The sequence below is a fragment of the Athene noctua genome, chromosome 3 (assembly GCF_965140245.1).
Source record: "Athene noctua chromosome 3, bAthNoc1.hap1.1, whole genome shotgun sequence".
Classification (NCBI taxonomy): domain Eukaryota; kingdom Metazoa; phylum Chordata; class Aves; order Strigiformes; family Strigidae; genus Athene; species Athene noctua.
In genome coordinates this window covers 57,744,507-57,759,802 of record NC_134039.1, presented here as the reverse complement: position 1 = coordinate 57,759,802, position 15,296 = coordinate 57,744,507, and the positions used below count along the sequence as shown (strand labels likewise).

Genomic DNA, 15,296 nt, shown 5'->3' with positions numbered 1-15,296 from the left:
GCTCGTTGGAACTAATGAATTTCAATGTGAGCCCAGCAGTGATTGTTGGCTGACCTGTCAGATAATCCTAGTGAAGTGGAAAAGAGATTCCTTTTACTTGGGAAGGTAATTTTAATCACGTGCATATTTTTTATAAGTGAGTTGAATATACTGTATTTAAATTGTTCAAGTTAGAAGCAGTGTTGCAAGCCTTGGCCCCTTACTTTCCTCTTCCTCCCCAAGTTTGATTGTGTATTGGGTTACAAATACTTCCCTACTCCGTAAAATGTAATTTTTCTTTGATTTAATCTCTCCAGTTGGCTCTTAGAAGAATAAACACCTTACAGGCTAGGTGTGTTATGGATTATTTACACACTTGTAATAGTTTTAATTAGTGAGTAGGATTATGATACAGATCAAAAATTGCTGCTGAATCAAATCCAAAACAGTGTTTATTCGTGTGTGGTGCTCCCAGTGATTCTGTATTTGAGTTGGTATCTCAATTACTTAAATTCAGAGTCACAGGCGAATGATTTTTTGAAAGGGGAAGGGAATAATTCAGAAGTACTAAATCATACAGTTGTGTTAAAGCCAGATATGTCTAAGGAAAGTTACTGTTGTTTTTAAAGTATGTTTGTGCTTAGCCATCTTCACAGTCAGCATTGGCTTGGCTCTCAGCAGTTGATTTTTTTTAGCTTTGAAACTCTTTTATTTAGAAGAAATCTCCAGGTAGTAGACATGCTACATGATGTTTATCTTAGTCTTAAGGGCTTGTTTTGCTCAGTTTTGAAAACATTCTTTCAGTCTACTGATTGTCTAATTTACTAATTTTCAACACCTGTGTATTGCTACTTAAGCTGAAGTTGATACCAGAAACTGCTTGGCGGAGTATAGGAACTGAACAGCTGTCACGCTGGATTAAGTTGCAGATGCCTCTTTACCTGTCCATTAGTCCTCTGTTGGGAAAGTAAGTAAGAAATCAGGAAAGTATAGATTTAACCATACTTTTTAGAGACTTCAAAAGCCAAAGGGTGCCTTAGGACTGTTGTACTTAAATTCTTCTATATCTGTAACCTTTTTCTAAGACTTCTCCTATTTTTGACCTTCACAGAGTTCATGACAATGATGTTCCATAACTTGATTGTGCCTTTGTGAAAATATTGTTTGATTCATTTCAAACTTGCTGCCATATCATTCATTCCTTGAAGTTGTTATGCTTTAGGAGGAGGAGATGATACTAATTCCCTGTTCATTTTCCTCTATCATTTGTGATTTGCATATCTCTGTAATACCTTGTCAGTTAGGTCTCTTTTCCAAGCTCAGTTCTTTACTGCAATGGAAGATGATGCCCTGATGAGCCTTCCTGTCTTTCTCTAACCACAACCTGTTCTGGTTCTTCTTGTTTCATTTATTCCAAAAATGTAGAACAGAATTTTGTGCAGGTGGGGGCTTCACCATGGATTTTGGTTGTGTCAAAACCTCTGAATACTGCAGCAATTGGGTTTGTATATGCTTTGGAGCTTTGAACATACTACACATAGGTTTTAATGTTTAATGTACCGTTTGCCACAGGCTAACTCTGATGTTTTGCTTGCACCTTAACTGTAGGTTTTTGTTTGCTTGTGTATTGTTATGGTGGCAGCTATAGCCATTATCTGAAGCATTGAGCTTAGGATAGGGTAGAGGTGGTCCACTTGACGCAGATAAAAACTCTTGACTTACCTGCTTGGTGTGACTTGCTCCTGCTTCTTTTATGGTAACACTTCTATCGGTAATGTTACTGCCAGACTCTGAAAGAATTTTTTTCTTACATTATATTGGTGGGAACAGTGGTTTCTTTAGTTTTTTGCCAAGTGGATTCCTGAGCACTGTCATTGCTGTTGGGCTGTACTGCTTTCTTCCTGCAGCACTGTACAGCTGTGACTTGGTCTTTGAAAGAACAAAACTGGGTATTTAATTGTGGTAAATTATTTTTGTCAATGTTTATTTAAGGAATGAATTGATTTCTGAGGCATTAGTGTTCATAGCAGAGAGGAAAGCCTCATACAAAGAATTCTCAGTGTAATTTACAACAGCCTGAATATATTTTCTCCGTGAACAGTGCAACTTTGTGCATTAACTTCAGGACACTGACTTGATGGTACAGTCACATATGTAATTATTGTTTTAGTTTTTATAATTGACAATGGTAAGGTCTGGGTGATTTACTTGTGCCCATCAGTATCTGAATTAATATATCCTTTCTGAGTGTATTCAAACAAAAAGCCCAATAAATTTGGAACCAATTTCTGAAGGCAAGTGTTAAAAAAAAAGATTTTTAGTGGCTGGGCAATGGAAAAAATCCACTCACGCTCCACTACCTGACCAAATAATTTGTTTAACCACATGCATAACATGATCACTATGGTTTATCACTTAGTAAATGTTCCTTTGTATAAAATTTATTTATTTGTAGAGTCATTTTGCAAAGGGTCTTCTGCTTAAGTTTCACCTTCTTGTTTCAGAAGGGCTTTTAAAGTATGGGAGAAAAATACAATTTTGTCCTTTCCTTACCTCAGATGCTGGATAAATCCCATGAGGCCTTTGTTACTCTATCTGGATCCCCAGGAGGCTATTAATTGTAGGGGGAAAAAAGCCTAGTATTTATGAAAATGAGTTATTTTAAATTAGTGTAATCATTATATCAGCTTTGTGTGATTGACGTGATGGTCCTCTTGATGAACTGTGGCACTGTGGCCAAATCTAGCCCTGGAGTTGCTGTTTGTTTGCTGTCCCTCCCTGGAAACTGTCCCTTCCAGGGCAGCAGCCTCCTAGGAGGACACTCTGCTCTTCCTTGCTACAGGTTTTGCCTTGACTTTTATTTGGCTTCATTCCCTGCCTCTTCCATGCCCCTCTTAAGTGGAGTTTGGCAGCTTCTTTTCCTTTAAGTCTGTGAGTTTTGTACCTCACTTCAGTGCAAAACAAATACCAAGTACATAATGTGGCTTAATGGCATGGACAGTGGCCAAGAGGATAGCTTGCGGATCTGCTTGATTTGAGTTAGCTCATTTAAGCTTTGTTCTAACCTGCTGTCAGACACAAGCCTTTTTACGTGTCTCTGCTAACTTTTATTATTTACAAAATAGAGTTTTTACTTCTTGTGGATTTTATGAGTTTCAGGAAAAAATCTTGTAGGTTCTTTTGTCTGGAGAAGGATGGGCAGACTCCTTAATACTAAAAGAAAATACCTGTGTCTGGTTTGCGTGGGACTGCCCAGTTGCTTGTCAAGACCTTGAATGTTTTCACTCAGGAAGTATTTCATGGTGCAGGATGATAACATTTGTCTCGCAATACAGTTTTCTTAGAAAAACATCACTGTTTTCCATGCTTTCTTTGACCCATGGTATCCCAAATGTTATTCCTAGGTTTCTGTGCCAAATCTAGAGGAAGGAGTAAAGAGAGAACTGTTAAAATGGCAGTTATTTTTTGTGACTCTCCCATGGAGTTAAAAACCAAAAGAATCATCTTGTCTCTTGAAGTACTTGAAGGTAACTATCTCCACCCTGGATTTTTTAGTAATAGATGCTGGTTTTAAGCAAGCATGAGCAGTATGTGAAGGTTCTGATTTTTCAAGAGAATCCTACAGTTGCACTTCTGAAAGAGCACTGTAACACCACAGAGGTACTGTTAAAAGTATACATCCAGGTAGTTTTTTTATTTTTCAGATTTTTGATTAGGGAAAAAAAGTGTATGCAGTTGTTATATTTCTGTTTGGTCATACATTTTAAGATGCTTGTGGGATTATGTTAAATATCCCTGAAGTTTTAATTTTACGGAGATTATGGATTAGTGATGAAACTCTGCAGGGCTAAATACACTGAATTCTGCTGGCTCAATTATTGACATCAGGCTGAAAAGTGCAGTGGTTATTTCCAACCATTAAACCTAATAAACCAGCTTAAAGCCAGAGTGGGATGTTTAAACTTGCTTTCAGCAGTCTCTGAGGATTTTCTCTGAGGATAAAGTAGTTTCTCTTTACTAGTTCTGATAGCTGCATTCCAGTGTATTTGAAATGGCTCTCAGTGACACTAGATCAAGAAAGTTCTGCCTCATTTAAGATAAAAAACATGTGCCAGAGTACTTGTAAGTAATTTGTAATCATTGTCTTCCTTAGTTGCACTTAATTCCACACCTTGCCAAGCTGTCCTGTCTTTCAAGAGGTTTTCTGATACTGAATTCTTATAGACAGAATTGGCTGACCTGTAGGACAGGCTACAGAAGCTCACAATTACAGTTTAATGTTCGTTAAATTGCATAATTTGCTTATTGCATAAGTTTTTAGGGTATTTGTTTCATTACTGAAGAAATGACTACTCATGATAAAGCTGTGTTCCAGTCATTTTTGATGTGCAGCAAAAAATTGACATTTAATAAATGTGCATTGTAAATAACAACATGGTTAAGGCTCACAGTTTACAAAACCAGAATAATTTCCTGAGTTATAAAATTCTAGAGAGAACACTGCAGGTAAATTAAAGTAAAAATATACAGAACTCTTAGTGGTAAAATGAAACTACTTAAAATAATTTTTAATGTCAGAGAAATACAAATTACCAGGAGACTAAAACTCGTCTGAAATACAGTGGTACCAGACAAGCCAAAAATGAGTGGCATTGAAAATTGTAGGATGTGTTTATTTTTTTTTATTTGTGTGTGTGTGTGTGAGTTCCACTGATTTTTCCAGTGAGTTTTTTAGTGTCTTCCACTGATGACAGGTAAAATAGTTAAAACCCACTCTTCCAAAGGAGAAAAAACTGGACAGTGTTTCATCTATAACATCATGTGCTGGACCTGGCTGTTAGAAAAATTTACAGTGGAAGATGGGTGCTCTGTCTCTTTTGTATTAGTGAAGAAAAAGGGTTTTTTCCTCTGCTTTGCTTGGCTTCCTTGAATGCTATTTATTTCTTGAATGGGAGTGAAATATATTAAGGGGAAACTAGTCTCATTTCCCAAAGTCTTTGATACCAAACACAGGGAGTTTCTCAGCAACTGCACTGTTGTCTAAGTGTTCCCCTTGGGTCGCTTTGATAGTTGGTGAAGAGTAATGCTGCAGCTTGCACAGCAGTCCTGTTTTCTTTGCAGTTCACAATACTACAGCTCTTCTGAGCTTGGGTTTGCACAGTGCTGCTTGCAGCTTGTTAAAGGCTGCGAAATTCCCCCCCCCTCCCCCAAGTTCAGAGAAACATGTTGTGTTACAGTGCTTTTGGGGAGCAAAAAGAATGAGGAAATGTATGGTCATTAGACTTTGGACCATACCGAGTGTCCTTGCATTAAGTCAACATGAAATTATAAGGATGTACTCATCTATTCAAGGCCTAACTTAAAATAAACATCTTCGTATTATTCTGAAAAAAGTTGTTTTCTGGGAGATCTCTCCTGTGTCTATAATTATGTGAGTCATTTAATTTTCCTGTTAAATTTCTGCTGGCTTTGAAGGGATATGACAGGTAGCCAGTGAACCTTCCGGCATATACAGAAAGTATCCCCATGAATCTGGATTTGAAATCATGTAGAACTTCCTGTCTCTTAAATTTAATTTTTGGAGGTTTTGGTGAGCACCGCCTCATGCTTAAATGAGGTCCAAAATGCACTGAAGAGTTGCCATGAGATCTGGTACCTGTGATCACAGGACTGTGCTGGCTTTAGTGGACCTCAGATGATGATGCAGTTGTGCTATTAATACATTAACCTCCCTTCTTTACCATACCCGACACTTAAAGGAAGTTACAAAAAACCCTGGTCGTTGGTTGATTTTAGTCAAAGACTTTGGTTACTGAAAGGCTATGAACAAGACATGAAGACTTTTCAAGTTAAAGTTAAATAGCAGTAACTCTTTTCCTTGATCATGCTATTAAAACTTAAGGCAATTACTTAAGAAAGTCTGAAAATGCTTAGAAATTTGAAATACTTAGTCTTAATAAAAGTCATAGGGAATAACATGGTTATTTTTAACTAAAAAGTTTGTTCTCATAGATAATGTCATCTTAACATAATCTACTTTTTTCCACTTCCCTTTTACTAGCTGGATTTTTAAGCTGTGCTGTTTCCAAGTAATGAAGGAAAATGACACTTAATCCACATTTACTGTTCAAGATGGCAGTCTTACTGCATTGATACTGCATCTGTAGCTCTGCGTTAGAGAATTGTAAGTGAAACCAACTGGTTGAACTGCATGTAGACTAGTTCCTTTATTATAATTTGGTTGAATGCATGACATCTATACCTGATTTTACCGGGTCCACCTCGCCTTCTGCCGTGATGCCTCTGACAGGTTTTACATTGACATTCCTTCTCTGTAGAGGAGGAGGCTCCTGAGCAAATTTAGAGAGAGGAACTGTATTATCTATTCATAGACTTTGAAGTGTTCTAGATTTTCTAGACTTGTAAATGCCTGTTTTTGTTTTCTATTTACTTTTAAATTCCTGGTTCCAGAACTAATGTAAATCAAGAAATTGCTCTTAGCAGGGACAAGATGTAGACATAACAAGGTACAGCAGGAGTTCAAGAAATACGAAGGGCTTAAGTAGCTATTTGATAGAAGAATAAAAACAATTAATGAAATCTCGTATCTGCAAGGACAGGGACCCTGGTTGTACATTCTGAATTATTCCAGTTTTAGTGTTCTAGATTGGCAGCCATTCTCAACAGCAAATAGGTGTCATCACTTGTTACTTTTAGTGTTCTTTTCTAAGATATAGTGCCTAATAGGTAGGGTACCCAAAAGAAAGAGTTAGCAAAAATGTTTGCAGGTATTGGGAAAACCGATCAAGCTGTTATCAAAGAGGTGATAAGGTTCCTCCTGCCTGTAGCTGAGATGCAGGATGTGAAGAGCTTGACAGATGTTCAGACAGTCACACTAAACTGATTACCTATGTTAGAAATGCCCTGTGGTTTTTGGCAGCATTGTAATAGGGGATTTGAAAGTGATTACCTTGCTGAATTCAAATGTTGAGACCAGCACAGGAGGGAATATGGCCTGCTACAGCTTTGTGTCATTTTTGTATTTCAGACTTGGTATTTGCTTTATCTGTATAGGTAGCTGGTGCTGTTAGAAGTAGGAATTCTGTATGGTTTTGTTTTGTTTTGTTTTTCAGACAGGTGAAGAACAGTTGTATATAAGTATTCTACTTTATATAGTATTTTCAGAGCTTGGACATTGATACAAAATTTTTAAATGTTTTTTGATGTGCCTGAGGTATTTTCATGAATAGCTCGTCAATAAATGTCCTTATTAGGAAAATTCCATGCAAGCAGTCATCTCTTAAGAACAACTGACTGTACCACATGAGCAACACTGGAGGTGTTCAAAAGCCACACGTGGCACTGGAGTCCTGGACTGTCATCATCTGAGCTATGTGTTTGATCCTTTTAACTGTGGTGTACATACACTGGTGAGAGAACTTGAATTCTTTTATTTAAATTTGAGAGTGATTAATCTCACTAAACTGCAGGAGATTTAAGGATCACTTCTGTTATTGTAACTAAACATTCATACTTATTATGTTTATTGAAAGGAGATTAGATTGATTCTCCCCCCCTCCCCGCTTTTCTGTCTCTGTCTTCATTAGTTTGATTTTGGTTTGCAACAAGCCTTCTAGGATATCTGTAGGCAGCACAGTGCATTACTGAACAGATGCCCAAATTAACTTGTATATTAGAAGCATGAGCATGTAGCTATGCTATCATGCCACTCCATCCAGATCAATTCATACGTAGTCAAAGCTCAGTGCACAGGATGGCCTTTCTGCATTAGCAAAATTGTATACTTCTTTGTGTTTATGCTTCTAAAATTTCTACCTGTTTAGAAATCTAAAAAGGTTGTTCAGCTTCTTTTGAGGAGAAAAAGCGCTTCATCCTGGAAGAAGGCACATCTAAGGTGCAGAGAGGGTGACAAGAGATTGCTTATTCAAACTTTCCCACAAGAACAGGTGGACATGAAATGAAATTTTATGTGGCACTGTAAAACAAAAGGAAGACTTTTTTTCCATGAAGCATATTTAAACTGGAAAGCTTACTGTAAGTTTGTGGACGCTGACATTATGATGCATGTAAAGCCTGATTAGGCAAATTCGTAGAAGAAGAAGCCATCAGCGGTCGTTGAACACAGAAGTACCGTGTGTGGCTCAGGAGGTCCCTGTGCCACAAAATACTGAAAGCTGTACCATGGGGTGCTTGCATTGCTTGCCAGTGGTTAATAGCTTCAGACATGAGTTTACAAACTATCCTGAGTCATTGGTATGATTCCTTTTTTTTTTTTTTTATGTCTGTCTTAATGATGTGCTCTCTCTAATGTTGCACTTCTTCCAGTTGCTTACAGTGACAGATGTCTGTTGTATTTACTACCCATAAGTACATATCAAAGGACAATTTTTTACATTTCTGCAGTAAACACCACTGAATCAGAACCTTCCTCAAAGGTAATATATACACATCATTACTCGTCAGCTAAAAAACTGCATAAAAACAAACTTAATTTTCCATCATAAGGGAAAATTTCAACAGTAAATGGCTGTTTTAACTAATATAATAACTTTATAATGTTAGAAGCTCCCTGGTTTCATTTATGGCAGCTTTTTTTTGGTTATTTTTTCGATTGGTGAATAGAAAAAAACCCCTTTGAAATAGTTGTACTTGAAACTTTCAATCTGGTGAAAGAATGGCACTTCAAGTCCAGAATAAAAAATTTTAAAATTTATTTTTCTGCCAAGAGGACCTGATTTCAATTATAGCAGATAATATCTGGAATCAATATAGCTTCTGGTTATCTGTTAGGAGAAAAGGAACAACAATGTCTGCTTCATTAGTTCTTATGTGCAGATCTCTAGTGTACTTCAGGCATAAACATTTTAAGAATATAACTCCAAGCAAAACTTTGAAGTGGGCTACCCACCCCTATTACCAGCTCGTCAATTCCTTCTCTGTCAAAGCATTTTTGCTTCCTGTCAAAACCAGTCCCTCTGACACGGGTGTTCCCACCCTCCAAATCTGTTATTTTCCAGTCTGTTTTTACCACATTTCTCTGTGGTTCATATACTACATCTGATATTTGGGCCATCATGACTTAGGACATTGTTCTGGAGTCTAGTTTTTACTCCAGCATTTAGCATGCACAATATGGCCAAGTAATTATTAATTTACATTTTCCTACCCCCCCACATTCTCTTCCCCCTCAGCTTTCTTCAGTGAAGGACTGTTTTTTATTACGTGGAACCTGAGTCTGCTATTGTGGTACAAATGCTCATTTTTGAGGTATTAGTAGTTGCTTAGATGTTGCTTTTACTGCTATTGATTCCTTTCTATGTGGGGGTGTATGTCCTGCTTCTCAGCCAGGAACTTGCGGTGTACTGTGTGTCTCCTTTCATAGCGCTGATCTTAATTTTAATGTCTGATGGGGGCATCTTGAACACCATGTCACATTGCACCCTTTGTGGGGAGACATTTTCATTTTATAAACAAAAAGTCAAGGCAGTCATGACACCTAGCATGTTCTTGGTGAGTCTCAAATGTGTCTTTATGATGCTAACTCACATGTTAGATTTGAATGCACTAGTTGCAAGTAGAAAAAGCAATGCTATCTGTGTGCTAAATGAGCAAATGGTGAGTCCTGCACCAAAAACTTAGTTTAGGCTTTAAGACCTTCAGCTTGGATTGATCTTTTAATATGCCAGGTGATTGCGTTATGTAAAGCTGTCCAACAGTGAGCACACACAGGCGGTGATTTGGATGAGAGCAGAAAGATGAAGTTTGTTTTGAGAAGATAAACATAAAGGGCTCTATCAGATTGTTTAGTCTCTTTCCTCTTTTCCCTAATTGCAGTGGTGGTCTAATATGAAGGTAAGGACTGGAAACCTCTTTCCAATTATTCAAACTTGTAGTGAAAAACTGTGAAACACATAGAAAAGATACCTTGTAAGGTCTTATGTCAAATTCTTGACTGAACTGATCCTGTTCGATTGAAATGTAGAAGAATATTAAGAAAATATTAGCACATTTGATTAGTAGTTAATCACAGACAGGTAACGGGTTATCTCATGACTTTTCTTCTCTTTCTGATTATTTCCACATAGTTCTCATGGAAATGGGTTGTTTCATAACTTGGGATTCACTGTACCTGCAAAACCCTAAAAATTTTAATCTTGACATTAAACCCAAAGCTGTTTTTATTTCATGTCACTGTAGTTCTCACTGTATGATTTAATCTTCAGTGTGGATTAGGTTTTTGTGTCCTGTGTTGTTGTTTTGCTTTCTTATTCTCTGAGCACCCTTTGGCAGCAAGAAAATATTTAATAATGCCAGCTGGCTGCTGTATTTGAACTCAGGTTCTAAACCACTTTTGAGAATATATCCTCCTACAGACTTTTATTGTGGAATTCCATGTTTCTTCAGTGTCTGAGAGGTGATTGAAGAGGGCATCAATCACTATGTCTGTGCTTGAAACACAAACAGGACGTCTATATGACCTTCAGGTACTACAATGACAAAAAAATGTATCTAGATGTAAGTGGTTTTGATACTTAGCTTTCTGGGGACATGTATATGGACAGTGCATCTGCAAAGACTGAAGATACTGGTAGGTGAGCTATATTCAGAGTGCCTTTCTCTTCTTCTCTCCCTCCTTCTTTCCTAAGGTCTCCGCTATCCAGTTGCAGTGGAAGTGAGAGAAGGTGATAACCATAGCAGCTACTGTTGTTATAAGTGTGAAAACGATGTGTATTTGATCCATGTGATTCAGTGAATGCTGTGTGTATAAAATGTCCAGTTCTATAAGTATGATAAATGTCTACTGCTCTCAAGTTAGGTTGAGATCATCTTAAGCCATGGTCACCACAGAGTGATTAATTATGTACTTACTAATGTTAGGAGAAAGAGTTAAGGAGCATCTGCAGAGTGTTGCAGAACAATGTGGTAATTGGAGGAAAGAGCAAGTGTTTCAGTACATCAAATTTATATCATGACTTGGTTAAGAACCCTGTGTCCTAGCTGAACTCTGGGATTTTCTCTGGTGGAACTCTAACTACCTCCTTCCATGACTTCATTGTTATCCTCCCTGTAATCTAATTATGTATATATACCACAGATAAACTAAAAACTCACGAACAGCCACCTTCTATCTCTGTTCCAATTCTATAACATCACTTGATTAGTAGAAAATTAGCCAAGTAAACATTTGTCTGCTAGTGCTAAATTTTATCTGTGGATTCCTGTGCTTTGGATTAAATTCTCTGCTGCTCTGCAGTGCGCTTTCTTTTGTTTTGAGTGACATTGCTCAAGAGCATGGGCTGTCTGTTTTGATCCTGAACTCACTGCAAGACCTCCACAGGAATCCAGCCAGAGTTTTGTGAGTGGATTGGGTTAACATGCTGGTTGAGCAGTACAGGTGATGCCCTTGTTTCTTTATTTCTTTTTCTGGAACTCTGCAGGCCATCCTTCAGGAAGATATTTCAAAGTATATTTTTTTTCTTCCATACATGCTCTAAACCGAATTTTAGCTATTTTCTACACTGTGTCAGACTTCAGTACTTTTTTGTCTTAAAAGTTTTTTTTGAAACTTCTCTTAAAAAAGATCTTTAACAGATGTAGTAACTAAGCAATAAAAACTGAATGTCACAGCAAAGTCGAATCATAACAATGTGACAGGATATATTGGCTTTTAAGGAGAAAATTACTGGCATTCTTTTTTGTCTCATGGAGTTTAAAATTAAGACATCTCACAAGTGTAGTAACACACTAGGGTTTCATTTGATTTTGCATGCTGCTTCTTTTAATTCCTTCATTTTATTTCAGTGGCTGTAGGTGCTATTTTGATAGGCTTCATCATTCAGTTTTGCTTCTTGCAAGCTAGAAAGATGACCAGATTTACTCCGGCCATTCCAGTGCCACAGAGAGGTTTAGATATACATTTTATTGATATTCAGGGAGTCTTGTTTTTAATTTGTTCATAGTTAAATACAAAATAATATTTGTATAAGGATTAATGGAAAGATTCTCATTTTTAACACTTAGACACTTTTTCAGTGTATGAATGATGTCTTGCAACTGCCCTCTTAAAAAAATAGTGTACTTGATCATGGGGGGGAACCAAAGTAACTCTTTTTATTTCATAGTACTTATCTGAGGGTATTTTAGTTCTGTGTAAATAAACTGGAGAGTAGGAGGAGCACCAAAATGAATAGAGATTGATTCAAGACACATGCCTGGTGGGGGGGAAAGCACCAACCTCAATGCTACAAATACTGGTCATGTGTTATATCAAACTCTTAGGGACTGACCAGGCACATAATCTCACAGGCTTTTTTCAAAGGGATAAATAAAGACCATGGGTTAAGCACAGTGACGATTGAAATCAGTGAGCTTTGAAGCCTTAAATTCTGAAGAAAGATTTGGGAAAAATTTGCTTTTTGTACATTTTTCTACATGCCATTTATAGTATAAACCATATCCTCTTGGTTTACTCTTAAAATCTGGAACTTTCTGGCAAAGATTCACAAATGCATTTTCAGTTTTTGTGGTTGCTGACAGCTAATATCTCCTGCTGCCTTTGATGAACAATATGACAAGCACAGGTGGTGGATGGCGGGTTATATTGTGTTTGAGCGTAGTCTCTGCCTGTGGAGGGAGAGACCGCTGATAGCAGGTAAGAGCTGCCGAAATGGATTGTTGTGTCAAAATCTTGCAGGTCCTTTGGTGGAAGAGTAGTTACTTTATATGCATATCTGCACCCGTAGGGTTTCCTTTTGGCTTTTTCATGTGAAGAATTGTTGTCACGCCTCTGAGCTGGTGGTTTCTTTACTTTGCTTTGAGATTTGGGTTTTCCTGTCTAGATGGGTAGATAAACGAAAAGCAGCAAGATGGCTGTTAGGCCACTAAGTGATTTTGAGCATTGTGTCCTGCTTATATTCATAGAAGGCTGTTTTCCTCTTCAACTGCAAAATTAAGCTCCGAAAGAGTATTACAATACAAAGAATCAAAATCATGCTTTACTGGTCTCCACCCCCTATTTCCTCACATTTGGGATTATACGGAGTGACGGGTCTGTAGCATCCATTACGTGAATGTGAAATAAGGTTTTCCTTTTGTGGCGTGTGGGTGGTATAGATGGCAACAAAAATATTGGCACTTTCAGCTTGCAAAACTCTGAGGTATGAAATGTGTTAGTGTGAGCATTTGGAATAAAACCGTTCCTGTCCTTCAGGGTAGTTGTGGTCTAGCAAATGGTGTTCTCCAGGACAATCTTTCCATTCGTGTATAGTTGGTCTGTAAGTGTTTTGGTTTCTTTACGAGTCCCATATTTTAAATTTTCTGCTCATAGAAGTGACTTAGCCTCTGATTCTTACTACAGTTTATTAAATTTCAGTAAGCCTGTTTGTTCTAACACTTAACTTCCCCTGTTAATATACTATTTTTGTTAACAAGAGGAATAAAAGTTTGTATTTAAATGTTGTGAATAATTGAAACTTACTATCTTTTTTAGTAATAGCTGGTTTTCGAGGGACAGTCCCACATGGCCTATCACTGGAGATTGGAGACACCGTTCAAATACTAGAGAAATGTGATGGTGAGTTCACAGGTTGGGATTCCAGTGATAATGAAGTTTTGCATACTGTTGGTTTGAACCCTATTATTATTAATTTCTTGTCTTAAATTAACACATGTTTGAAGTCAATAACACATTCTGGCCTCTTCATTTTTTTCACAATTCCAGTGAATTCCAATCCTTATGATAACTAATTTGGCATTCATTCTTTTTATTTAATCTCTCTGTTTAATAAACATTCAAAGAGGATAACAGTTAAAACAGCAAGGAGTTATTGTGATTCTTTTATTTTCTTGGTATTTCCAAGTGAAACCTGGCTGTTAGCAAGACCCTTTCAAATGAATTCAAAGTCATAAGTTCAAATCTTAAAGCAGCATAAACATTCTCTTCTGCCTTTGTTCTGAGGTGTAGAATACTAATATGATTTCAGCAAACATCTGTTACTAGTGTAAGAGAAATAAAGTTGCATGTTTTTCATTATCTGCCTTCTTAACACATTTCTGACATTTTCTGTCAATATGATTTTTTGATCATTTAGGATTATGTAGGTATTTTTTAGTTTCATATCAGGTTTATATACTGTTAACTTTGTAAGAAATTTTCTTAATGAAGGCATAGGATCTGTTCTTTTGAATCAGGTATATTTTAAATTTTGTACTGTAACATGGTTGATAGATTTAGAACATGAAGTCCAAAAATGATTTGTAAATGTTTTCAGTGAATATGAAACCATTTTCCTTTTGTCTGGTGTGGTGTCTAGGGCAAAATATACCTGGGTTACCTTGTTAGAAACATTTGGGGATACAGGTTTAAAGAGTAATGCCTCTAATTGTGTGAATTCAGTCATCTGAATATGAGCTGGTTTAAACAAAATACATTTCAAAAAAGTGCAGTCTGACAGCACTGTGTCATTGTCCAAAAGTGAAAAATTAAGTCTGTTTTACTCATGGAAACGATTTACATACTTCAAAAAGCAAAATGTTCTTTCTTCACAGGATGGTACAGAGGATTTGCCTTGAAAAACCCCAATGTTAAGGTAAAGGTCAATTGAAGTTTTGCATGCTTTGTCAAAAATTTATATTTACTTTTTAAAAGCTAGTCTCCATGTAGGTATATGATACTTACTCTTAAAACTAGAGCTTAGCGTTAAGTATATTACTGATGGTGCTTTAATTATGCTCCTTTAAAAATGCTCCTATGTATTAAGATGATACAGTTTATAAATCCGAGGCTCTGGTGTATTTAGTTTTATTCCTGATTTTTTGAAATGTGAACCCAAAGGAGGGTAAGCTGAACAGAAAAAACTACAGAGAATACAAATTGTAAATACTGTTGGAAAAGTTGGTTAGACTGTGCCTATTTTTCTTGATGTTATAAATTAATTTAGAGCAGCCAGTGGAGACAGCCAGTTTATAGGAACCACATGCAGAGTATCAGTTGAACAAAAGATATTTATTGTCATTTAAAATAGATGGTTCATTTTATTTTTCTTTGTGTGTTCTATGATTTCAGTACTATCTAGTATAGCTTATAGTACTCTAAACCAGACTTCAGCATTTTTTTCTGTATTCAGACATGAAATATTATGAAATTCATATTTCAGCATTTGTTGATGTTGAATATGTTTAAGCTTTACCTATCTTATTTGTGTTTCTGTTTTCTTAATATCTCCTGTTGAGTTGCCTCTGCGACTGTAAAGATTTTGTTTTTCATATGGGAAATAATTTCAAATTATTTCTTTTTT

General features: G+C 36.7%; 1 protein-coding gene across 4 annotated transcripts in view; it reads left to right on the top strand.

The window, feature by feature from the left end:
• Positions 1 to 15,296, top strand: part of DOCK4 (dedicator of cytokinesis 4) — a 255,172-nt gene that overhangs the window by 75,265 nt on the left and 164,611 nt on the right. For 2 of the 4 annotated variants that reach the window (XM_074903110.1, XM_074903109.1), the window contains exons 1-4: positions 3,541 to 3,570; positions 6,535 to 6,541; positions 13,490 to 13,573; positions 14,548 to 14,588. In XM_074903110.1, the coding sequence (XP_074759211.1) occupies positions 3,541 to 3,570; positions 6,535 to 6,541; positions 13,490 to 13,573; positions 14,548 to 14,588 (162 nt within the window). Of the gene's footprint in view, positions 1 to 3,540; positions 3,571 to 6,534; positions 6,542 to 13,489; positions 13,574 to 14,547; positions 14,589 to 15,296 lie in introns of those variants that run through there. The other 2 variants (XM_074903108.1, XM_074903107.1) reach the window with 1 other exon arrangement.